The sequence below is a fragment of the Micromesistius poutassou genome (genome assembly GCF_964030765.1).
Source record: "Micromesistius poutassou genome assembly, chromosome: 15".
Classification (NCBI taxonomy): domain Eukaryota; kingdom Metazoa; phylum Chordata; class Actinopteri; order Gadiformes; family Gadidae; genus Micromesistius; species Micromesistius poutassou.
In genome coordinates, this window is record NC_140285.1 from 7,406,368 (window position 1) to 7,431,705 (window position 25,338).

At 43.2% G+C, this 25,338-nt stretch overlaps 3 protein-coding genes across 5 annotated transcripts; 2 read left to right on the forward strand and 1 right to left on the reverse strand.

The window, feature by feature from the left end:
• The first annotated feature begins 299 nt into the window (after window positions 1-299).
• On the forward strand, window positions 300-14,339 carry ampd2b (adenosine monophosphate deaminase 2b). Of its 3 annotated transcripts, none has more exons than XM_084479298.1 (18): window positions 300-426; window positions 4,391-4,515; window positions 4,642-4,772; window positions 5,003-5,071; window positions 5,190-5,292; window positions 5,723-5,900; window positions 6,315-6,462; window positions 6,742-6,831; window positions 7,079-7,208; window positions 7,569-7,763; window positions 7,880-8,011; window positions 8,140-8,303; window positions 8,679-8,805; window positions 9,346-9,509; window positions 10,685-10,805; window positions 10,914-11,087; window positions 12,457-12,567; window positions 12,942-14,339. In XM_084479298.1, exons 2-18 carry the CDS (start codon window positions 4,486-4,488, stop codon window positions 13,152-13,154), a joined length of 2,280 nt encoding a protein of 759 aa, XP_084335424.1. In that variant the 5' UTR covers window positions 300-426; window positions 4,391-4,485; the 3' UTR covers window positions 13,155-14,339. The 3 variants fall into 3 exon arrangements, with proteins under 3 accessions (XP_084335424.1, XP_084335426.1, XP_084335425.1); XM_084479300.1 differs by lacking the exon at window positions 300-426 and adding an exon at window positions 924-1,025; XM_084479299.1 differs by lacking the exon at window positions 300-426 and adding an exon at window positions 1,060-1,215.
• Window positions 14,340-15,081: 742 nt separating this feature from the next.
• Window positions 15,082-17,523, forward strand: LOC311359862 (glutathione S-transferase Mu 3-like). The gene is made up of 8 exons (XM_084479889.1): window positions 15,082-15,189; window positions 15,431-15,506; window positions 15,587-15,651; window positions 15,735-15,816; window positions 15,921-16,018; window positions 16,104-16,199; window positions 16,525-16,635; window positions 17,253-17,523. The coding sequence occupies exons 1-8, from the start codon at window positions 15,154-15,156 to the stop codon at window positions 17,346-17,348; spliced, it is 660 nt and encodes a 219-aa protein (XP_084336015.1). The 5' UTR covers window positions 15,082-15,153; the 3' UTR covers window positions 17,349-17,523.
• Window positions 17,524-17,685: 162 nt separating this feature from the next.
• eps8l3b (EPS8 signaling adaptor L3b) lies at window positions 17,686-24,430 on the reverse strand (the record flags this gene model as incomplete). The annotated part of the gene is made up of 18 exons (XM_084479808.1): window positions 17,686-17,988; window positions 18,123-18,255; window positions 18,355-18,443; window positions 18,703-18,819; window positions 19,349-19,442; window positions 19,546-19,586; window positions 19,924-20,119; window positions 20,498-20,643; window positions 21,106-21,180; window positions 21,402-21,472; window positions 21,614-21,740; window positions 21,987-22,111; window positions 22,268-22,380; window positions 22,500-22,612; window positions 22,913-23,062; window positions 23,542-23,700; window positions 24,016-24,077; window positions 24,409-24,430. The coding sequence occupies 18 exons, from the start codon at window positions 24,428-24,430 to the stop codon at window positions 17,944-17,946; spliced, it is 1,878 nt and encodes a 625-aa protein (XP_084335934.1). The 3' UTR covers window positions 17,686-17,943.
• Window positions 24,431-25,338: the final 908 nt, after the last annotated feature.

A 25,338-nucleotide genomic window follows, 5' to 3' on the forward strand; every position in this document is an offset into this window, starting at 1 on the left:
TAGTCAAAATATTTAGCCTCTGTTAAAATGTGTCGCTGCTGCATGTGAATGCTACAATCCGAGAGGAGGGCGAGTGGGAACGCTCTGCAGAGATATTGTTGAGAGGGACACCAGCATGTTGCCCTTAGCGACACATAGGAGTTGCAATCGCAGAATGGGGGGAGGGGGGGGGGGGGGGGGGTGATGGGGGCTATGCAGTGGAAGATTCACATCCACAATACAATGCACATCCCCCCCCCGCCCCCATCTGTCTGCCCCACTTGGTACATTCCGGATGGCTGTCAGAGCCATTTAAATGAGCCGAATCAGCTGCAGCCGCGCTCTAGAGCAGCGACAGCTGGCCTGAACCAGGAAGCATCCGGAGGGGTAGGCAGCACAACACTGGGCTGTGAGGGGGAGTGCATGGACCCACTGCACCATCTCCATGTATGTATGACAGGGATAGATTAACGCAGCGGCTAACGCTGTTCATCTGTGTGTGTGTGTGTGTGTGTGTGTGTGTGTGTGTGTGTGTGTGTGTGTGTGTGTGTGTGTGTGTGTGTGTGTGTGTGTGTGTGTGTGTGTGTGTGTGTGTGTCTGTGTGTGTGTGTGTGTGTCCGTGTGTGCATGTGTGTGTGTGTGAGGCTGTGTCTGTTGTGGGACAATGCGCAGAGGTCTTTCTTTCTTTTTGTCTCCTTGCGGCACATCCTCTTCATCCCTCACTCCTAATCATCTTCACTTTTCTCAAGAGGACAGCAGATGTCACCCTGCACCGTCTTTCTGTCTGTCTGTATATTTGTCTCTCTCTCTCTCTCTCTCTCTCTCTGAGCAGTAAAGTACGCTCCACCACCCCCCATCCCATGGTAAACAAAAACGCATCTGTCCTCTTCAACTAACCCCACCCCCTCCCTCCCACCACCTACACCTACTGTCCCTTCATGGGTCTGACCAGCAAGTCGCCCAAGCGATAGTCTTTATTGTATAAAGGAGGTTATTAATAGACATGTTTACATTGTAGAGCTGTGTTGTGCTGAGAGAGCCAGAAGGTGGGATTAATAAGTTATTTACGTATATGACTTAAGTATATGACTCATTACTACTCCTACTACTACTATTACTACTACTCCTACTCTGAATACTACTTTCTTACTACCATTGGATATCTCTTTTTTTTCTTTTTAATTGTTGAGGAATAACATTGTACTCAAGTTCTTAAAACAGCAAAGCTCAATCAGGGTAAGTAGATCTATATGTATGTGTTTCAGATGGTGAAACGATGGACGCTCTTTATTTCATGGCTCTGTGTGATTAGGACAAAATACATATGGACTCCAATATAGAATTGCCATGTCTTTAAATGAAAATGGCATATTGAAGTCCCCCCACCTACCCAAATGAATGGTAAAATATGATGAAGAATAATATCACAAACGTAAAGCTCACCATGTGTCAGGGTGTTTGCATTGTCAAAGTACCTTGAGTAGGCAAAGTATGATAAATTATATCATTGAGCCCCGTTCAGCCTTTTTACACAGAGAGCACCCGGAATAGCAAATCAAATGATGTCATGCGAGGTCATGAAGAGTATGTTGCAATCAAAGGATTGCTGTCGTTCGTTTTGGGTTGCCCCAGTGCAAGCCAAAGCCCCGGTTGAGTCCCCACTCCTGTTGTCAGGGCCAATATGAAATAATTATCCCATCTTTTAGCACATTTCAGGGGATAATTAGTTGGTTTGTTGTTTTTTAACCGTTTTTAACAGTTTTAACAGTTTTAGTTAATAGTTAGATGAATAGGCGATTTGTTGTCAAAACTGTGGATATTTTTGACTGCTTGTACAAGTGTGTCAAGGATTATAATACAATGTAGTTGGTGCACAGTTAATGCAAATGAAAGTTTGTCTATTATGCTACTCATTCAATAAAGATTATGGTTGCCGCTACTGACTGTTCAGAACCCTATGAACCCTCTTGAACACAAAAGGGTTATGGAAATGTGTGTGTGTGTGTGTGTGTGTGTGTGTGTGTGTGTGTGTGTGTGTGTGTGTGTGTGTGTGTGTGTGTGTGTGTGTGTGTGTGTGTGTGTGTGTGTGTGTGTGTCAGAACAGAACGCTTAACAAGGGTGAAATTGAGAGAACAAGCAAGTCTGTTGACACCTTGGCTGCCCTCTCTCACCCCACAATGATGGGTATCTTGCTCTGGTCCTCCTCACCACCCCTACTGTATCATGTTGGAGTCAGACTGCAAGCTCCACCACATTATGCATCGCACTAAAATATACATGTAGTCAGATTCGCCTGCTATAACATGACACTCTGTGATCTGCTGCTACGGTCTTGGGGACTGTTGTTTTCATTGGCCAGCCGTCTGTGGGGGAGAACTCGGTGTGTCCATGTTGAGAATGTATATATTGTATGTATGAAGGACCTTAAGGACTTGCCAGTGCCATGATCTTTTAATCTGGAGCCACAAGGCATGACAAGCCCTTAAAGCTATGAGCATCACAGCTTACAGGCTATTAGGCTATACTCCTACACCATCACAGCACATCGCCTTTCTTCCCCTCAGATCGGCTATAGGACCCCTCTGTCCCGGCCGTGCGTTATCTGTACTGCAGACTAGATGCTCGACTTCTAGAAGAGCATCTAGTTGTTGTGTTGTCTCCTCACTCACCATGGGGGATGTGTGTGATTATGTAAGGTTAGCTGCAGCGCACCAAATATAGACACCATCAGGGGGATTATCTCCAGGCCGGGGGGGCTCTGCTTGGTTAGGCTCGGTCCAGCTTGGATGTTTTTTTCCTCTTCTCCTCTCATGCCCCCTTCTCATAGAGACAGTGAAATGTAACCCCATCACCACACCACTGTTACATCACAGTACAGTACGCGAGACAGGCCCACTCGCCTGGACACAAGCTTTTCTCCACCTCCTCCCGTCGCTAGCATTGTTGAGTATATATCGCCAGACTTTTGGGTAAGGTCACTCCTCTGTACAGCAACTAATCTCATCCAAACACTAACTTAGGGTCAAGGTTTTGTGTATGAGAAATTCAGTGAAGCAGGTCAGTTATTATTGTTCACACATATTATTGTTCACAGCTCAATCAGCGTTGATGAGTACATTTGAAATATAGAGAGGATTTGTGTGCGGTAGAATTGTGCATGTTTTTCCCTAGCACTGCGAACAATGTATCAAATAATATTACTCAGTGGCACTGTACACCGGTACGGTAGAAACATTGTGTGTCTGTGTGTGTTGAGTAGGAGGTGTTGGTTGGGTGGTGTTGGACAGAAGGTGGTAAGCATGTGGTGCGTAGCTTAAAAAGCATTTTTACCGTCACCCTTTTATTTTCCGGCTGGCAGAGTTGAGCTGTTGTGTGTTGTTTGTCGATCCGACTGCATGAATGTTTGTTTTTCCGTGAAAAAGGCCATCTATATCTCCTGTATGTGACTAGCTCAGGTGCTAATTCATCTCCTAAATGCCGACAGATCAGACAGAGCTAAACATATTAAGGCAAGGCAAGGCAACTTTTATAACTATTTATATAGCACTTTTCATACACGAGAGTCAAAGTGCTACACATAGAAACATTGTCATACAATTTAATTAAAATAATTAATAAAATTAATAGATAAGTATAGAAAGGGGGGTGTTAGAGAAAGCTGGAGACATATTTCGTCTCGCAGAGCAAAGCTGGTAGGAAGCAGACCCACAGGCATCTACCATGCTGTGGATGAAATATTCATGGGGTATTCAGAGGCAGGTGTGCAGTTTCACAGCAAAAGATTAATGAGTACCTACGGATGTCAAAATAGACTCCCGGGGGAAGCAGTGTGCATTAATCGCCCCCAGTGGGATCTGTTTCTGGGCAAAGTATTTCTTTCTGTGTGACTTTAGCCTTCCCAACCGCTAAAGGAATCCGTCTAGTCTCCCTCAGCGTAAGCTTACTCTACTGTTTCCACTCTGTTCTTATGTATGATAACTTGTTTGTGTCCTGCAGTGGCACTGGCACGGATGGCTGTATATGTGTTGATGGTCCCATGATAGCCCATTGTGTCTTGATAGCAGCTTAGTTCAGACTCTCCCCTTGCGTATAATCCAGAGCAGCGGTTGGCTCGACTAGAGTGGATGAAGGATGTCATTTAGGCAAAACAAAACAGGACTTGTTGGGGTGGCGGTTGATCGAGGCTTCAGATATCTTCTGCTGAACCCATGCACGCCTGTATATTTATTTACATAGGAAATTGTATTGTATGGCTGATACGATAACCTCATCGTATCACCACATGATACAATGGTCTCACTGCAATTTCTTCCCATTGCAGTAGGATTTCAAATTTGAATATGAGTCCTTAGACTTAACAGGCTACTTGTTTTTCTTATGGCGATGTTTCACTCCCTTGCCAATTCCACAGTTGAACTTCGCGGCGCACGTCACCTCCTCACTTCCCAGCATTCATTGCCGGGGATCCCAGTGGCCCTAAAGCAGCCCATTGACCTTCGCACATCCATGGACGGAAAATACAAAGAGATTGCGGAGGTCAGCCCGCAGAACAACACATTTCAGCTCACTCACTTCATATGCATCCCCAATATGGATCTGTGTTGTGTGTTTGAATGCTGTGCGTTTTCCTACTTGATTCATGTTTGAACATGTGTGTTTCAGGAGCTGTTCTCCCGCAGCCTAGCTGAGAGCGAGATGCGGAGCGCGCCCTATGAGTTCCCAGAGGACAGCCCCATCGAGCAGCTGGAAGAGCGGCGGCAGCGCCTGGAGCGACAGATCAGCCAGGATGTCAAGTGAGCCCAGCAGGAGAGTGCAGAGTCAAACATTAACCCTGGGGGACTTTGTGTGGGATAATCTCAGCTACTTCCCAAAGAATGTCTTGTGAATGGGAAATGTATGTGTGTGCGTGTGTGCGTGTGTGTGTGTGTGTGTGTGTGTGTGTGTGTGTGTGTGTGTGTGTGTGTGTGTGTGTGTGTGTGCGTGTGACTGATAACCACATCAACCTGGATCTCTTGTTCCCCAGGTTCGAGCCAGATATTCTGCTGCGAGCCAAACAGGAATTCATGAAAACAGACAGTACTACGGATCTAGAGTAAGTGAGGGGCTGGAGCGCCAAGATCCGTCGGTCACTGCCTCTCACCTCATCTGCTCACTGAACATGTTGACTGATCTGAGCACATCATGGAGCTTTTGAATGTCTTTTCTGTCAGATATTTGAAGGATGATGACCAAGCAAGTTACTATCTGGAGAGAGAGCTGATTCCTGAGAGGGAGTACCAGAGAGTCTCCATTTCTGGGGAGGAGAAATGTGGGGTGAGTGAGTGCTGCCGGAGCTCCAGTCGCAGGGCTGCATTAAGAGCTGCTCTTGTATGTCCTTCTGATAACATTTCATTTGTATCATCTATATTTACATTATATTCCTACATTTCTGTCTTTCTCTCTATCTTTCTCTATCTCTCTATCTTCTCACCCTAACGCTTCTTCTTCTCATCCTACCTCTTCTTCTTCTTATCCTTTCTCCTCCTACTTCTTCTTCTTCTTCTCCACCACCTACCTCTTCTTCTTACTATTATTTTCCTCCTACCTCTTCTTCTTCTTCCTTTTATTCTTTCTTTTCTTCTTTTTCTCCACCTACCTCTGCTTCTTACTATTATTTTCCTCCTACCTCTTTTTCTTCTTCTTTTCAATCTTCCATTTCTTCTTCTTCTTCTCCACTTCCTACTCCTTCCTTCTATCTGTATAGGTGCCCTTCACAGATCTACTGGATGCAGCCAAGTGTGTGGTGAAGGCTCTGTTCATCAGGGAGAAGTACATGGGCGAGTCTCTCCAGAGCTTCTGCCCGACGACCGCCCGCTACCTGCAGGAGCTGAGTGACCGGCCCCTGGGGGCCTGCGAGGAGGAAGTCCCAGAGACCATTGCCGGTAGCTTAGCAACACAGACTCACACACACACACACACACACACACACACACACACACGCACACACACACACACGCACACGCATGCATGAGCACAAGCACAAGCATGAACGCAAGCACAAGTACACATACAACTCATGTGCAAACAAACAACCAAGACATCACACCACACTCAAGACATCCCTAAATACAAAGCTGAAAGACTATTCTTTAAACACGCACCTGTTCATCTCAAAGACTCCACATCTCACTGGAAACCAATATGGATCTCGACAATAAGAGAGTGCAGTGCATGACTTCCAGGCAGTCGTCAGTCGACAGATTTAGCGGTATATGTGTTGCCCACTCAAGACGCCAATCAGAGACAAACACATCCACGTTGGCCTGATCCCTGATTCCTGATTCCTCCCTCTTAAGACTCCACTCACATGCACCCTGAACCCGGTGCCAAAACCCACCCCTACAAGGCCCAGCACCTGACTGCCATGCCTCCGGACGCTGGCTACGGCTGCCAGATGGTCGACGGGGTGGTGCACGTGTTCACCTCCCAGAGCACCATGGACACGTGAGGCCGAGAACAACCCCCACACACCACTGCCCACTTCACCTCTGACTAGTGTGGGGCAAGGCAATCCCACACCGTTGTTGTCTTAGATGACAAGATTTGGGATCTTACAAGTCTTGTTTGATAACAGTGTGTTTTGCTTGTTATTTTTCTTCTGCCTTTCTGCAGATTGTAATGTTTTTAAAGCATCGACATCGAGCAAATTGATATTATGAGCTCTTCAACTTCGAAGCGCACATCAAATTAAAGTTCTGCATTTGGTTGTCGGGTGTTTTCCAGGAGCACAGAGGTGGAGCTGCCCTATCCGGACCTGCGAGAATACATTGCTGATATGAACGTTATGATGGCCCTCATAATCAACGGCCCAGTGTGAGTTTCAGAATGAACACGGCACACTGTCATTTGTGTCAAAACACTCTTTTTTTTTGGTATATTAGTACAACTGGTATATTAGTACATAATTAGGCCCTAATATATTGTACTTTAAAAAAATATGATATATCTGCATGTGCAGCACTCGGGAACACAATTCATAAAATAGATTATAAAGATTGTTAGCTGATGAGCTTGAAATTGGTTGACCTGAATTTCTGGCTCTTGTTCCTAATGGAGGCAGAAAATCCTTTTGCTATCGCCGTCTGCAATACCTGAGCTCCAAATTCCAGATGCACATCCTGCTCAATGAGATGAAGGAGCTGGCGGAACAGAAGAAAGTCCCGCACAGAGACTTCTACAACATCCGCAAGGTGAGCAAGCCCCCAAAAACCTGGCCTCTGAATTTGTGAAGCGGTATCTCCTGTGTAAAGATTTTGCAAGAATTTTGAATTTCCCTTGGGGATCAATAAAGTATACATCTATCTATCTATCAAAGAAAGTGTAAGGATTTTAGAATTATTTAATGTTGTAAGTTATTACAAAAACAAAAGAAATGTGTCAGTTCTATTTGTAAATGTAAAATAACATACTTCCATAATGACGGGGGTATGAAGAGGGATGTGATGCACTGATATATTTATACTTTTCCCAAAGCATAACACCGGCATGGTTTTTTTTAGCAAAGAGAGAACATCTCACGGATACGATTCTCCTTCCCCATGCGCCTTCAGGTGGACACGCACATCCACGCCTCGTCCTGCATGAACCAGAAGCACCTGCTGCGCTTCATCAAGCGGGCCATGAAGAAGTACCCCAAGGAGATTGTCCACGTGGAACAGGGCCGGGGCCAGACCCTGATGGAGGTCTTCAACAGCATGAACCTCACCGCCTTCGACCTGAGCGTCGACACGCTGGACATGCACGCTGTACGGCCAGCGGCTCCATGCCAATTATGATTTTATTTATCACAGCTTGTTTGAATTTAGTGTTTGAGTGGCCCCGCTGTATGGCCTACATTCGTTTTTTTGTGTTTTCTTTGTAGGACCGCAATACTTTCCATCGTTTTGACAAATTCAACGCCAAGTACAACCCTATCGGCGAGTCCATCCTGAGAGAGATCTTCATAAAAACGGACAATCATGTGGAGGGGAAATATTTTGGTCACATCATAAAGGTGCTCTTCAAATTGATCATACGGCACCCCAACACCTAAAACATGTAATCCTATACGCCTGCCAATAGCATGGGTTTAACGGTACACTGGCGCCATCTTCTGGCTACAACCTGTTACTACACCTGCAGGAGGTCATGGCTGACCTGGAGGAGAGCAAGTACCAGAACGTAGAGCTCAGGCTGTCCATCTACGGTAGATCCAGAGACGAGTGGGACAAGCTGGCCAAGTGGGCGGTCATGCACCACGTCTACTCAGACAATGTGCGCTGGCTTGTGCAAGTACCGAGACTCTTGTAAGTTGCCTGCATTTAATGCAACACATTAAACTAGATTTCCACATAATCTAGAAAATATTAAAGTGAATATAATTATATTACATACATATTTGCATACATATGTACACACATACATACAATATAATTTTGTTATATTCATAAAAGGAATATTGATTTTTTTACACTTTTTGGGCCTTACTGAAAAGCTGTTCCTTCATTTATTTTATGTACCTGCTTGAGGATCTTAATTTCTGAGTGATTTGTACGCAATCTGTATGTATTTATGATTTTTTTCTTCTTTATTTTTTCCTTTACTATTTGAATATGTCTCAAGGTGCCAAATTGCTAGGATGTTATAGTTAAAAAAGTGATTTTCTGCCCCTCTCTTCCCAGTGATGTCTACCACACCAAGAAGCAGCTGTCCAGCTTCCAGGAGATGCTGGAGAACATCTTCATGCCCCTGTTTGAGGTCACCGTCCACCCAGGCAGCCACCCTGAGTTACACCTCTTCCTACAACATGTAAGTGCTTCTTTTTTGTTAATCCAGAACGCAGGAAAAACCTAATTCAAATGCCCAGTGTCATTATAAGGTTAAAAACCTTTTACTGCATCCAACTACAAAAAGATTATTGTTTTTGTATAAAACCCTTGAAGTGTGACAGATGCCAGACACTCCCTGGCCTTTACATCATAGAGTCTGTTTCATGCTGTTGCCATGGAAACATAACTTGAAGAGCATTGTGTGTGTGTGTGTGTGTGTGTGTGTGTGTGTGTGTGTGTGTGTGTGTGTGTGTGTGTGTGTGTGTGTGTGTGTGTGTGTGTGTGTGTGTGTAATTCAACACTATTGGCCAATTGGTTCATAAATGGCAGCGTGTTGTTTAGGCCTACCTAGATTATGTGTATGTTGTTTTATTCCAAAGCATTTGGCGATTGTAAATATGAGTTTCCCCATTGCAATAAATACAATTAAATTAAATTTGATCATTTAATCTATATTTCTTTAATTAACATTTAATTACATTTGATGGTGTTTTATTGGCTCTGGGGTTGGTCTTTGCAGGTGGTGGGCTTCGACAGCGTGGATGACGAATCCAAGCCTGAGCAGCACATCTTCAACCTGGACAGCCCGCTTCCAGCCAGCTGGACAGGGGAGGACAACCCACCCTACTCATACTACCTCTACTATACATACGCTAACATGACGGTGCTCAATCACCTGCGCAGGTATGGCCCTCAACACCTAGACTGACCACCGCCGTCTGTTGTGACCAATCCCGGATGTTTATGTAGAAAACAATCAAACTTCATGATATTAGGATAAGATGGGATACTTCACGAACAACTAAATTAACCTAGCAATGTGTGTCAAAGCAGTACAGCAGTCATAAGAATTACACATATACAATATGTGTAAGCTCAGGAGGAAGAGCAGATTGACTTTTAACCGGAAGGTTGCTAGTTCGATCCCCGAGTGTCGAGTTGTCCATGAGCAGAGTCAAAGTCATTTTTAATGTCAATTCAGCAATATGTCCAGGTCATACTGAGGATCGAAATTATGATACTCTCAAAACCCAATGGTGCAAAATACATCAAATAAATAAATATGTTTAGAAATATCTAAGAATATACATAGTACATATATTTAAAAAGGGCAGACAGACAAGACTGGTAGACTGGTATTGGTGCAAAGTGCATTGTGCAAAAAGAAAAAGTCCTGCGAATGACAGAGTTCAGTGTTGATAGGGGTGGGGGGGGGCAGAGTCCATGTCTTTAGTGAGAAGGTCTTTAGTGTCTGTAGTGAGAAGGAGGCGGAAGGGGAAGGGAAAGAAAGGGAGGGCAGAGTGGGGAAGGAGTTGGGCATTCTGACAGCCTGGTGGATAAAGCTGTATTTCAGTCTGTTGGTCCTGGCCCCAAGACTCTGCAGTCTCCTCCCTGAGGGCAGCAGGTTGAAATAGCAGTGTGACGGGTGGGTGGGATCACCTGCAATGCAGAGGGCTTTGCGGGTGAGGCGGGTGCTTGTATATGTCCTCGAGGGAGGGGCGAGTGGCACCAATGATCTTCTCGGCCACTCTCACGATGCGCTCGAGGGACCTGCGGCGAGACACCTAACCCTAGCTGCTCCCAACGAGCGGGCTGTCGCCTTGCTTGATTGACTCCGCCGTCGTGTGTATGAACCATTGTACGTCGCTCAGCATACAAGCGTCTGCTAAATGCCCTAAATGTAAATGTAAAGAATATGCAACAATATAGGACACAATATGAGCAGTAAAAATAAAAGTCAACATTTTGCTCAAAGTTTCATCTAGAATGCGATATAGATTTGGGGTTGAGAAGTGTGTATTTCCAGTGCATATGAATGCACTAACACTCTGAGGTGCGTCTGTGTCGACGACGTCCAGGCAACGTGGATTCAACACCTTCGTGCTGCGTCCCCACTGTGGAGAAGCAGGACCGATCCACCACCTGGTGTCTGGCTTCATGCTGTCCGAGAACATCTCCCACGGCCTGCTGCTGAGGAAGGTAGCCACGCTTTCACACCCAGTGAATGGGAACACGTAGATCAGACATGCACAGTATCATTTGAACACATACTCAGGGTTTGCTCATGACTCATGGACCTGCGTCCAGGCTCCCGTGCTGCAGTACCTGTACTACCTGGCCCAGGTCGGCATCGCCATGTCCCCACTCAGCAACAACAGCCTGTTCCTCAGCTACCACCGCAACCCCCTCCTGGAGTACCTGTCCCGGGGCCTCCCGGTCTCCCTGTCCACAGATGACCCCCTGCAGTTCCACTTCACCAAGGTCAGCCACCCTCCCTGGCTGTGGTGCAAGAAATAGTATCCATTTTATTTCTGTGAAAAGTGTGAACTGGATAACTATCCTATTGTTGTAACCCATTGTGTATCACCAACTGAATTATCATCGTTTGCTTCTGAAGCCCAAAGTGAGCTCATACTGAGCACAAATTTCTGCTCAAGAGCTAGAATCATATGCATTGTATTAACATAGTAAAGCACACAGGCATAAAATCTAGAGTGGCTGCATTTTTTCACTCGCTTCAAATACGAATCAAGTCAATTTTAGACACCAACATGCAAAAACATTGTTTTACGGTTGCCCCGGCCCAGCCGTAACAGAACCAGCCGAGCCGCCGTCACCTGGGGCCTGATTTATAAAACTCTGCGTTAAACCCTCCCTAAAACATTGTGTACACCCAAACCTCAGAATGTGCGTACGCACAAAAATATTTAGATTTATAAAACCGTGCGGTGCACACCTGTACGCACTCTTCTCGTTATAAATACCAACTTGCGTTTAATTTGGGGTGCGTGCACGAGCGCCATGCTCCTCCCAAGTTCGTCCCATAATAGTCCTTATAATGTCAATGCTAATTAATCAATGAATATTCCTAGTATATAAGGAGCCTTTGCTGACCTATCATTACACGGGAACACACGCGTGCATTACACGCACTCGCGTCTCCTACCCCTCGCTAAATTCTCGAGCAATTCCAAAGCTGCCATATTTTAGCCCGTTAGAATACAGAGGCCAACAGGAGCATTATTTATTGGCCTTGTGCCAATATGATAATTAATTACTATGTCATATAGGCTAATTTAATGTAGGCCTACATATATATGTATCAGGAAAATTAATACAACTTAAGTGATACTGTTGGTCTGGCCGAGGATTGTGATTTGAATGGGTTGTAGTGTGTTGAACATAATATTGCCTTAATTCATATTTCATAATGGGTGCTTTTTATAAAATGAATAAATAAATCCGAAGTCATAGTATGTGGTGAGCAATGTGCGTTGGGTATCGGGAGGTAGCGTGTTCTTCTTCTTTTGGCGTTATTGGCGGATTGCAAACCGATATGGTGCATTACCGCCACCAACTTCCTGTTGTCGTCTCCGGAGATCACTGTTTGAAAAACTTTGCGGGACCTTTACTCCAGGGTGAAAGGATGCGTAGAACTGCGCACTCTTTTCTGCAAGGAATTTTTCTATAAATCACGACGTTGGCGTGAAAGATGCGTACGCACATTTCATCCCTGTTTCCGCAACATTTTCGTGCACAGAGACCTTTATAAATGAGGCCCCTGGTCTCTGTTGACCCAGTGTTCCCCGATGTGTGCTTCCCTCTTATCACGTCCGTGTCTGCGGTGCAGGAGCCCCTGATGGAGGAGTACAGCATCGCAGCCCAGGTGTGGAAGCTGAGCTCCTGCGACATGTGTGAGCTGGCCAGGAACAGTGTGTTGATGAGTGGCTTCTCCCACAAGGTGAACACCCGCAAAATTAATTCACCTGCTTGAATTCCCAGAATAGTGAATGATTTAGCAACTCTAGACAATTTAATTTTGTTGGGGGAAGGGAAAAACAACTCCACAATTAGAATGTGTTTATTGTGTGATATGACTTGTTCTTATGTTAATGATATTAACTGGACTGCAAATTATATTACATTAGGGATATTACTGTTTATGACTTTATCCTATATTGAATGCAAGGAAGTCCCTTTTAAGTCTTAATCTCCTGAACTGCAGATGGTTTCCATGGATAATTGTGTATGTCTTTGACAGATTATGTTTTGATTATCTTGGATTTGGTCTATATGGATTAATTAATTTGGCTAATTGGATGTTGTGTCCGTCAGGTCAAGAGCAACTGGCTGGGCCCACACTTTGTGAAAGAGGGCCGGGAAGGGAACGACATCAGACGCACCAACGTGCCTGACATCCGCGTGGCCTACCGCTACGAGACCATGTGCGAGGAGCTCAACCTGATCATACAGGCCATCCGCACAGACCAGCTGGAGACCATCGAAGAGGAGGCATGTCTGTCTATGAAGGAGGACAAGAATCAGTAGACGCTTCCAAGAGACATAATTATGAATCAAGCTCTCTATTTTTACACTGGGACCAAGTCAGAATTTGACCACAAATCAAATTTTGAAACCAGAAGTGATGGTGATTTAAATTAAAAAGCAAAAATGCATTACTAGGAGACTGTGAGTTACCATGGCTTAGCAATGTGAAAGGGGCCTACTGTTATGGCCTGTTTTAAGGGTCTGCACTATCCAAAGTGTTTTACGTTCTATTTTTGTTGTTTCTAACTGATTGTTGTGATTCAAGAGTTCCTTGTGTGTTCACTGTAGTCACTGTGTTTATTCATATTGCCATATTCTGTTCATTTCTCCGTCCGCCAGTCTGTATATCACTTTTATTTTTGTACAGCATGAACCAGAGAAATTCAAAGATATTGTATACCATGTCGACTTCCAATTCTTATATTAGCGGATAGCAGTGAGGCAATGCTCCTTTCTGTGAAGTGCTGTACTGTGCCTTCCTTTATCATACCAAGCTGTGTTGTGGTGGATGTGTCAAATAAGCAATACATTCACTTTAATGCACATATGTAAGGCTGTTATGAATTCATACTTACAAAACCATGGGAACAAGATCATTAACCACAACACTACCATGTGACAGGACTCATCAGGCCACATCACTCCACAACCACACCCTGTGCGGGTTTATATATATTTAGTAGTTTAGTTTCCGTAATATTCTTTGGCCCATCCCTACAGTGTTTTCCAGTGGGGTGATAAATTGACGTGATGTTGTAAATCTGTCAATGCATGGCCACTTTTGTTTGAAAAAGTGGCATGGTAACTGTCTATCTTTACCTGACTTTAGTTTGACAATCTGTGTTCGAAACAAGTCAAGCATGCATGGCTGAAAGCTGTGAATCATTCATTGTGCTGGATCAAAGTACGATATCACGCTGTTGAGGTTGTCTATCGGCATCCATGGCTATAGATATTATTAGCCATGATAAATAGACCAAGGACATCCTTGCATTGGTCCACTGTGATTAGTTCACTTTAGTATAGTACACCGATCTCCATGTCAAAAGGTGATTAAAAATATATTTAGTTATTGCTAGAGTTGACCAATTGAAGGAGTTAAAATATTGTTACAATGCTAGGATGCAAATGTTGGGAATATTTGTATATATTTAACCAAGCTAAATAAATACAGACAGTGCTTTCCATGGTTTGATCTGTATCCACATTAAGGCAAGTTTGTTTAGTGTATAGCCGTTTCATAGTCTTACAATAATATTTCCAATTCAGCTTTATATCCCATCTCATCGTCAGACAAAAATGAGTGGTGAAGTTCACCATATGTTAACCGTATATTTGTAATGCCAATTTGTCTAAGAAACAATAAATGTATCCTTAATCAACGTAAGCCAATCATACTTTTTAATCCGCTGGTGTGTGTGTGTGTGTGTGTGTGTGTGTGTGTGTGTGTGTGTGTGTGTGTGTGTGTGTGTGTGTGTGTGTGTGTGTGTGTGACGTGAGAGAGAGATTCCTTGACGTGGCTGTGGTGGGTTAGGGGGTCGCTTAGGCAGGTGGGGTGGGGTAACGCGCCTGACCCAGTCTGAGCTGTTGGGTAGTGGAACTACTTATTATATCAAATAAATATCATTTTTGTATCTTGATGGCGCTGCCTTGGTTGTTTGTCGTATTCCTCCAGCCGCAACAATCTGACCTCGCGTTCTAGGTTTATTACAATATGCTTGATCGAAAATTGGTTGAAAAATAATAAATCATTTATTTCTAGCGATCTGATTGGTCGAAAAAAACAATATTTTTCGAGCGACACCTGTTAAAACGGTGTGTAGATATAGGCAATAAAACAGTAGCCTGTTGCAGTCAAAGTAGTCTATTGATTATTTATTATAATCGGCTGTAGTCCATTTCCGCTGGGCCACGCCCCCTCACACAACCAGCAAAGTGAACAGTGAGGAATCATTTTGTACTTTGTCCTTCTTGTGCTCAATACACTCCTCAATTAACCATGGCAATGAAACTGGCTTATTGGGATATTCGTGGGGTAAGAACTAAATTGACTATTTTCATTAAAATGGCTGCGCTTTCTTCATTGAGAGCAAGTCGTTTATCGGAGGAAATCATTGCATTTTTGACAAAGCAAAGCGTATGTTTGATAACGGAAATGTGCCGAGTAGCCTAGCATGGTGAGCCTGCAGTCTGCGTCTCGTCCAGCTCATGGAGCTGGACGTGTCGAAAAGGTGTGATCGTGTGTAATGTAAAAAAAATTGTTTCTCTTGAAACAGCTTGCCCAGCCAATACGCTTGCTACTGGAGTTCACAGAAACAACGTATGAAGACAAGTTCTACGTCTGCGGTGAAGGTAAATAAATACAAACTAAAACTGCTTACGGTAACATGCAATTCGTCAATTAACTGATTTCATTTTTCGGTCTCCTGCAGCTCCCGATTATGACAAGACTTGTTGGTTCGACGAAAAGCACAAGCTTGGGATGGACTTTCCCAATGTGAGAGTAACTATTATATCGTTTATAATGGCTCAGACCCATAGAATCCCAGCGGACTCATTGCCTATTTTTGTTTTCCACAGCTGCCCTATCTCGTGGATGGAGAGCGAAAGATAGTCCAGAGCAACGCCATCATGAGATACATTGCACGCAAACACAATCTCTGCAAGTGGTGACTTGTGTGGCTACTGGGGAGGACAGTGTTCTGTATATCTACGCTGTCTCTAGGATGTATTACTAACTTCCTTCTCCACGATAACATACCACAGGTGGAGAGACTGAGGATGAGAAGGTGCGTGTTGACCTCATGGAGAACCAGTCCATGGACTTTCGGAACGGCTTTGTGATGTTGTGCTACGGCGATCATGTGAGTTCAAGGATCGGCCATCGACAGTTCAACTGTTCTCTGGAAGCGCCATAACTCAAACTGTAATCTGTGTTTTTACGATTAGGATAAGTTGAAGCCAGGCTATCTGAAGAATCTGCCCGTGGTTCTTAAGCAGCTGTCCGATTTCCTGGGAGAAAGGAAGTGGTTTTCTGGCGATAAGGTATTGTTTATTGTTGAGAGATTTTATTTAAAACAAAATAAGTCCTCATAATACTACTCGGGTGGGCCAATTGGGTGTGGCAAATGTATACAGTATTTGTTGAGTGTTTAATGCTTTAATAAATTGACAATATTACTTTTGTTTAGTTTCACTGTGTCTGGTTAATTTTAATGCTGAATTGGCTGGGTGATGGCAGAGTAATGTAATTTGACCATGTTGCCACACCTTAGCTTTTGGGGGGTTAACGCCTCTGCCACTACTGCTCATGTTAAATCTCAACTTTTCTGTGCCGAATCGTGACTTTGTTGTAATCCCTCACTCCTAGATCGCCTTTGTGGATTTCATTATGTACGAGCTTCTGGACCAACACCGAATGTTTGAGCCCAAGTGCCTGGATGATTTCAAGAACCTCCGAGATCTATTGGACAACTTTGAGGTCAGACCCACCCGTTCATATAGTATTTTTTTTTTTTTTTACTGTCCTTTATGACTGGGGTGTAGCCATGCAGAAGTACTACATAGATCCAACAAAAATGTCTGTATAATAAAGCTTTGTTAACCTAATTAGTCTGTACATTCATCAAGGGAGATTGAGATGAGTGTGTGTGTGCAGGACCCCATAGGGAGGGCCTAAAGCTCCCCTCCTGCTACTGCGTTCTCATTGGCTTAAAAGGTGATTGACAGATCACAAGGACTACCCCATATAATGTAGTCTCTCACCTACCTCCTTAAGGGAACAGGCTATAACCTGCCATAGTGAATTGGGTTGAGCCTGGCAGCCTTTAGAGGAGGCTATTTGTAGAACCAAACTGGTTTGTAGAGCCCCATTCTTCAGGGTCCCTCATGACTTTTCCCTTTGTTAATGTATAATCTGATAAGCCTTTGAGTCTGGGATAAGATCCTTGTGCAGGGTTGGTTGGTCAAAGTCCTGGGACAAGTGAGCAGTTAACCTAGATGTTGAGTTACACTAAACGTGTTCGTGGTATGCATATAATGAAACTATTCTGAAACATTTGGTTCATTCCTTATCTTTTGTTATATCTTTCCCATTAGTCTCTGGAGAAGATTTCTGCTTACATGAAGTCCAGCAGATTCATAAAGACCCCGGTCAACAACAAGATGGCCAAGTGGGGAGGCAAGAAGGAGTGAATCTACACTGTCAACCGGAGTAGTCGATAAGGAAACTCCTAATGGACCAGAACATTTGGGCCAAATTACTGCATACATAATTTGTGTTATGTAGGGCATGTAGTATATTGACTACTACTGTCACAAGTGTACTGTTTTATGTTGTTGCATCTTTTGTAAAAACCCAGGATTTCCATTATGAGTAAAGAACGTTTGTAAAAAATTTGTTTTTATTTGTCCATTTATGCTGTTAGTTGTTTTATTAGACACTGTAATTCACTCTTAATGCTTAAATTTCGATGAAATATATATTTTTTGCTATTTATTTTAGATTTTTAAATGAGGTAGGTAAATGATACATTGGGTGTTGACATAATTTGCAGCTATACTGCTTATTTAGAAAATATAGTAGGTCTATGATTCGTCTTAATTGCAGTTGGAAAACTAGTGTATAACTGATATTTATTAGTAGAAGTAGTTGAATACAGCACATAAAATCAACCTCTTAGCGATGATGTTGGCAGTCACAAAAGTTGGTTTTGATCAGTAATCACTTGATTGAGATAAATAAACAGTTTCATTACGACCACCAGTATAATGCATCAGAGACTGGTCACTAGTAACGGCCATTGTAGGGTCCATGCCCGGGCTCGGAGGCAAGCTGTAAGAAATAAAATAAGTTGTATGTCACTCATTAGGAAGTTAGGGATTATTACTATCGAGGTCAGTGACAGCAGCACTATTATTATAGATTTTATTGCTCTTCACAAAATGCAGTCGTAGTCCAATACTCACTGCAATGGCAGACTTTATGGGCTGCAGCTGGAAGAAGATTTTGCCACCTTCCTCTGGGCAAGCAATCCGTAGGTTTTCGCGGGACAATCCCAGCAGCTGCCTTCCATTCAGCACACCGAGACTCTGCACCGTCCTGTGGTTCCGAGGAAAACAAACAGACGTATACTTGACTTGTTCAGCATGTATGGGTGGGTGAATATTCAAGCTGTGATGATTAGCGTGGCTAGGTTACATTTTGGAGAAGCCTTTGAAATCCAGCCAGGCTCGAACATCCACAGGGCTGGACATCAGGTCCAACGGGGGCCCACGGCCGCGGGAGCCCTGGAGAGAGACGAGAGGATCAGACACATTGGGAGACAGATAGTGGTAAAGTCATGTGTTGAAGGAGGTGGGAAGAAATGTCGTATATATATATATATAAGTCGTATAAAAGATGATAGCATTTTGTACCCTTTTACAGAGTACTTTACCATGTCCAAAATAATGGATAAAGTAAAAACAATAATAGAAGAAAAGAGGAAATTGGATCGAAAGAGGAATTGGGATGAGAACATAAATAGCAGTCAGCAAAATGGTTGACCTGTGGGTTGTCCATGGGCACTGACTCATTCATGGGCTCTAGAACATTCTGGGGAACATGTCCCTCCTCCTGGAGATTATTACGGACAATCCACCACTGTTTAGACTTGTCTACCACCTATGGGAAAATGAAACAAAGTATAAGCGAATAGGTAATAGGTTTCCAGATGAGTATGATGAGTATGCTTTAGACCAGGGTACAAGGTTTTGTGAGTACAGACAATAAATTTTATTGTATTTGTATATTAGCCAAAGTAATAAATCAAGGGATAGGGTTCTGGAACTGTCCACGACTGGTACCACACTTCACAGCCCAAAATATACAACTACCATATACTGAAATGTAATGACCATTGGACTCCTTAGAATTGGTGTTAAAAAATCTTGAGCATATTGTGACATTACCACAATTGACTATTTAGCAGACACATTTATACAAAGTGACTTTCTGTGACTTGTCATCAACAAACAGACATCTTGCTCACGGATGCCCACCATTTTTTTTGTTGCATGGGAGTCAAACACTCGAACCATTTCACTATCCTGCCCCAGACATATCAATATTGTGCTCATTCATTCATAATTCCTAACTAAACACAAATCATATTGCAATGATATTCTCAATATAGTTTGACTGAGGCGCTCACCTGGACCACGTCTCCCTTCTGAATACTCAGCTCCTGGCTGTTCCTCGCCACAAAGTCATAGATGACACGCATGTTCAGGGGTGGCTGACTCTGGCTGCAGCACAAACATTCCCACCATCCAAAGGGTTATGAACCGCTATGCTTTAAATACGAGTACTGTACTACTGTGTGATCAGAGAGTAGTGTGTTCTCCATACCGTGGTGATGGTGAGGAGCCCCATGAGCTGCCGTTCCTCAGCTAGAATGAGCATGGACGAAATACATCATGTATGATATATGATAAAACATGCCATATTAAAGATGGACTATTGGTTACAAACAGCACCGTATAACCTTTTGGACGATAAAACTGATGTGAAAGTGTGTATTCCCTAGTTTCCTGTGATAATTCCACCCTCAACAGGATCAAACTTGATCCAGCTACGGGTTAAAATGAGTGAATGCCAAACCACATAGGCCTTAACCCTTGCATTAAGATAAGCTTTTATAATCAAATTTATCATAAAATATTATATCATATATACATATAATATACTAATCAGGGCTTGGTTTCTTGTGAGCTTCTGTTGTCCTACCTCCCCGGGCGGTCCTACCTCCTCTCTGCTGCTCCGGGGGTCATACGGGGGCCCGTTATGGGAGGGAGAAGGGGGGAGACGCTGGCTGTTGCTACGGTGGAGGGCCCCCATCTGGGAAGATGGCACCCGGGGCGGGATCTGCCAACCGTCGGAAAACACTGGCATGTACTGCGGGACTTCATGCGGCCATTTGGACCTACAGCAGGACAGGAAGTGGTTCCGGTCGGAGACCAGGAGGTCGGAGGGAGAATTGGGTTCAGACACATTCGACAGCAAGTAACAATAAGAGTGTTTGTACAGCATACAAATAACAGAGCAGCAGAGCGGTAGAAAGAGAACAATGGCACCAGTAGAACAATCCTTAAAAATAACAGTTCAGCTGTTTTTCAAGAGAAAAGAGGAAAAGTGTATCAAACATCAAAACAATAAGTAGCGTTCCTTAGAACGTACAGTATAAATAATACAGATTGCATCAAGCGTAGAATAACGCAATGTGTGTTGGTTAAGGAACAGACTGGACTTATGGACAGTATGGAGGGTGGGGGGGGGGGGGGGGTGCGGTGGGGTGACGTACCTGGGGAGGTTCCAGCACTCTCCCAGGGACCTCCACAGCTGGTCCTCCCCTGGACTCGTCTCCTGGTCCAGGAGCTGCAGCGCCGGCTCTGTCAGCATGGGGGAGACCACCTTCACGGAGATGCCTGGGGCGTACTGTGGGACCACCTGCAGGAGGAGGAGGAGGAGGAGGGGGAAGAGGAGGATGAAAAAAGGTTTGATCATATAATTTCTCTCTAGGTGACTGCTTCTAATACACATTCATTTGTATTATTTTACTTTACTCTTTGTATTGTTTTTTATTTATGATTTATTATTGTATATATTATGGAATACATTAATTTCCCCTTGGGAATTAATAATAATTAAAATCTTATCTGGACATGTTTATTAATTGTTTATTCAGTTTATAAGGTATCTTTATCAGTTCCATAGAGTTAATCAAGCTTGTTCGAGCTAATACATCATAAACTAACTTGTGACCAGATAAACCAGAGCCAGTGCTTTTCATGGAACCACAGCTGAAGGGAAGGATCTGCTAGAATATATTCTCCGTCCAGCAGTTAGACTTCAGTGGCATCTAGTGGTCACCAGACACGAATGAAAGAAACCGTGACTCTCTGGACTCACGATATGCAGACTAGCGAAGAGGATGTGGACAAAGTCTGGAGCACAGGGATTGGTCAGCTGCCCGTTCAGTTTACCCTGTAACAGCAGAAAACCCACTGTATAAACTAGCTGTTTTCTTACTACCACCCACCATGGTATATTATCACACACACACACACACACACACACACACACACACACACACACACACACACACACACACACCACTATCACCTTCCAATCAAAACATGATAAGAACAGCGGTATTACGAACTGTGGCGGGCTATTGCATGGTCAAATGGTGGAGCAGTACTTACCAGTAGATTGAAGCCATACTTGACTTTTTGAAGATATCCAATATATTGATCTACAGGTGGAATGCTGGCTCCTGGGGGAAAGATCACTAGTTAGAGTTACAATAATATATGCAAATAATGTCACTGAATCTATCCTTTAGCGGTTAATTTAGCAGTTTGTTCTTTCCCTTCAGCACTTAAGATAAATACTACTATTCCGTTAGGCCAAAAACCTTTTTTCTTGGATTTCTTTTTTGAGGACACTTTCTTCTTCTTGCCATTTGCATCCTTGGATTGTGTTGAAGTGGCTAGAAGCCCCATGAAGAGCTCCACATCGCTCAACACATGGTTCAGGATCTCCTGCGAGGGAGGAAACAGAAACACCCTGTTTTACTATGAATAGATGATGTTTTAATATAATGAAGAGATATGGAAAGTACTAATTCTAATTGTCCAACTCAAAACTGAAAAATAAGAAAGTGTTATTGAATCATAATGTGGTGTATATATACGATACCAATAAATAACATCATGACCTCATGCCAATACCAATATTAATTCTGATGTGATCCATATATATATATCTTTTGGTTGGTTGGTTCTGACCGTATCTCTGTCTATGTCAGTATATTCTGTCATTGGCAGAATCTCCTGTCTGCCCATTTCCATCTCAACATTGTAGTGGCTTTCATGCGGTGGGGGGGCGTAGCTCCGTGGAGCAGGGGGAGGCTCTGTAACAAGGCAAAAAGAAAGACAAATTAGAAATAATGTCTGGGACATTGCGACAGGCAAACACCTCACATTACAAGGTGATGTCACATCCTATTCTGCCAAACCGGATCTACATCTGCCTAGTCCCAACGCCGCTACATCAGAACAGATCCTACCGAAGTCCCTGCCACTGGGGCGGTACTCTTGGGGAGAGGGGGGTCTGTCCAGCACGGCCCGGGGTCCAGAGTTTCCTGGGACCCACGGTGCAGGGATGTTCTCCCGGTCATTGCTAGGATACAGAACGGAGAGACAGTGAAGCATTAGGACTATCTATTTGTTGAACTGATATAGTAAGAGTTAGGGTTATCTCATAGATATGAGAGCGATATAATGTATGGTGTATTTAACCAGAGGTGTTGTGGAGAGGAGTTGTATCGGAGGTTCAACTGGTTGCTATGGTTGTCCACATAAGCTGGTGCTCCTTGGACAACCTTATCCAGATCGCTCTTTATGAACTCAGCCTAGTAAAAGGAGGCAAGTTTAAGGACAGAAAGTATATAAACCGCACATGAAACCCCAGTCATGTACAGAGATCACAGCAGAGATTCATTTCATTCTCATCTTGCGAAATACTGGTTCAGATTCAGAACTATTCAACAAAGTACAAATGAACAATGGATCTATCTATGTGCAGGTATCCACATAACACTGAGTAACTGATGGAAGAGCATAGTTATAAATATAATATATACATCTGGTTTGTGCCGTACTGCCCGATTGAACCCGATATTCATCATCTTGGCGGCATTCTACTGACTCACCCCGACCTCTTCACACTGAAAGATGTAGACCTGAGTGCTCTTCTTGAAGCGCTCCTGCACCGTCACAGCCAGCAGGGAGTTGTAGGCGCAGCTGTCCAGCACGGTGCTGGTCTTGAGGACGGAGGCCAGGGGGAGGGACTCCAGCTCCGCCTTGGCAATGGGACAGACAGGTCAATGAGGGCAGATTAAGTATTACCACACTGAGGGTGAGTCAGAGCTGGTTGTTTATAAGGGAGTCGTATTAAGGTCGCAATGCGTAACATTGAGCCCCTCCCAGTTTGAAGGCAGGAAACTTTCAGAATAAAAAAATTGGTTTGTAGAAGTGATCAGTTATAGGATTTGATTTAGCTAAAATTATGGAAATCCCTATCAATCAGCAATGACTACAGATATGTCCAGGTTATTTGTTTCGAGCTCATTGAAATGTTGCACATTGTGACTTTAAAGTTGTGAAAGTCGTATTTCATAGAATTTGTTCAAGAGAATTCAGTTCAAAGAAACATTTTGGTTATCTTTTAACTTGACGGGAATTCCTTATCACCCTGTCCCAAAATTGACCTTGCATTAAAAAGCTTTATAGTCAAACACAGAAAGGGCTGTACTAGCACAAGGAATCATGATGGACCAACCTTTGTCTCGATGTCGTTGAGCTGCAGGTATCCTCCCTGCACGTCTAGGAGCATGTCCTGGGGCCACAGACGGCCTTTGGCGTCCAGATTCTTGAGCTTGGCCATGCACTCGTCCAGGCTGTTAGCCTCATGGCCGTTCAGCTCACAGGTAAACAGGTGCTGCGTCCAGGGGGAGACATGGGGGGTCAGAATTCAAGTGTGGACCAATTATCTTCTTCTTTTTATCATACTAGAGGTCCAAACATGTATTCATGATACTTTAATTGTTCTTGATAATGTTTTTTGTTGAAATTGATTAATGTATAGCTTAAACAATTAATTATTGTAGTTATTCCAATAAGTAATAAGCAATAGAATAAGACTAGTATTAAGTATTATTTAGACATATTTTATTATAGTATTATTAGTAATATAGGATGTATTAGGCTGTCATAATTACAGTAACATTATGGTCCTTTATATAACAATTCTTACCTCAACTCTGTAGTGAATGTTGTCTTGTTTGTTCAGTGTTTCTATGTGCTCTTTTCGCTGTGCTGAAAAAATCAAAATCAAACTGTTAAACACTGTGGATATTAGGACTCGGATTTGTGTATTTGTGTGTGTGTGTGTGTGTGTGTGTGTGTGTGTGTGTGTGTGTGTGTGTGTGTGTGTGTGTGTGTGTGTGAACATACAGTATATTGCCTTGCCACTGGGCCTGGACGTATTGCTTCTCTGCAACGGTGCGTTCCTGGGTTCATTCTGTTGAAAACCTCGCCTAAATGACGGCTGTTCCGCCGGCACGAAACCCCTTTTAAACGTCATGAAACAACATCTGTTATGACTGTCGGCTATCTGCATCCACGCCAAGATTAACTGTAGGCCTACTGGTTGGCACCGTTATTGTCATCACTGACCGGAATTGGTGTGAACAGTTGATATTGATCATTTATTGATTGCTTTGACGCACTATATTCGAAGGCAATGTTTCCATTAAAAAAAGATACTGACCTTGGGGAATAGGAAAAAGGTGCTGTGTTTCCGTACATTTTCTCGGTCTTTAGGCCTACTGTAAATTACAGAAAGTTAAGAGTTGCAAGGGTACCGTTCTGTCCGCACAATCCAAACGAATACATCATAGGCCTACGTTTGTTATGAGCTGTTGAACAGAACTCTCGAAAAGATAATCGACAAAAGTTACCAATGAGCCAAGTTAACTTTTCAGTTGATGGATATGCTATGCTTAATATAATTATACCCACACCTTAACGTTTGCCAATAAAGATCACTTGTATTCAAAAGTACATACTCATAATTGTTTTAATAATTCCATAGATCAATAGATTCGGAAGGATTTAAAATGAATTTAAAATTAGTTAAGTGAATACCTTCCAGAGTTCAAACACTAATACTGAGAAAAACTAGACCATTATATTACTCAGTCAGACTACATGTCGCCTATACAATAAGCATGTATCGCATAGCATGTTAGTGGTCTAAAATATTACTGACAATATAACCGTTGCTGGTTTTAAAGTAAATTAAGCTACTTGCTTGAATATTATTCAAGTATTTTATAAACATATCTTAGGCTGGTATAATAGCCACAACCAAGAAAATAACTGAGAAAACGACATTTACTTCTTCATTCATCAGTATTACCTGTCAATGCTAGATATCCATGTTTTAACACTGGTCCATTCTAATTAAATCACATTTGAAATACTTGCTGGTTAGAAGTTTTCCACTCCTCAGAGTGAAGTGGATTTCCTTAATTTCCTACTTCAAGTCAATGGGCTCAAAGTTCAGATGGTTATA

Bases quoted from the DNA above. Each gene is read 5' to 3' on its own strand.
- ampd2b (XM_084479298.1), top strand. From the start codon at position 4,486: ATGGACGGAAAATACAAAGAGATTGCGGAG. The intron at 6,832-7,078 runs GTGAGTTTCAGA...TAATGGAGGCAG, and splicing joins CTCATAATCAACGGCCCAGT to AAAATCCTTTTGCTATCGCC. The intron at 10,806-10,913 runs GTAGCCACGCTT...ACCTGCGTCCAG, and splicing joins ACGGCCTGCTGCTGAGGAAG to GCTCCCGTGCTGCAGTACCT.
- LOC311359862 (XM_084479889.1), top strand. From the start codon at position 15,154: ATGGCAATGAAACTGGCTTATTGGGATATTCGTGGG. The intron at 15,190-15,430 runs GTAAGAACTAAA...CTCTTGAAACAG, and splicing joins CTTATTGGGATATTCGTGGG to CTTGCCCAGCCAATACGCTT. The intron at 15,652-15,734 runs GTGAGAGTAACT...TGTTTTCCACAG, and splicing joins TTGGGATGGACTTTCCCAAT to CTGCCCTATCTCGTGGATGG.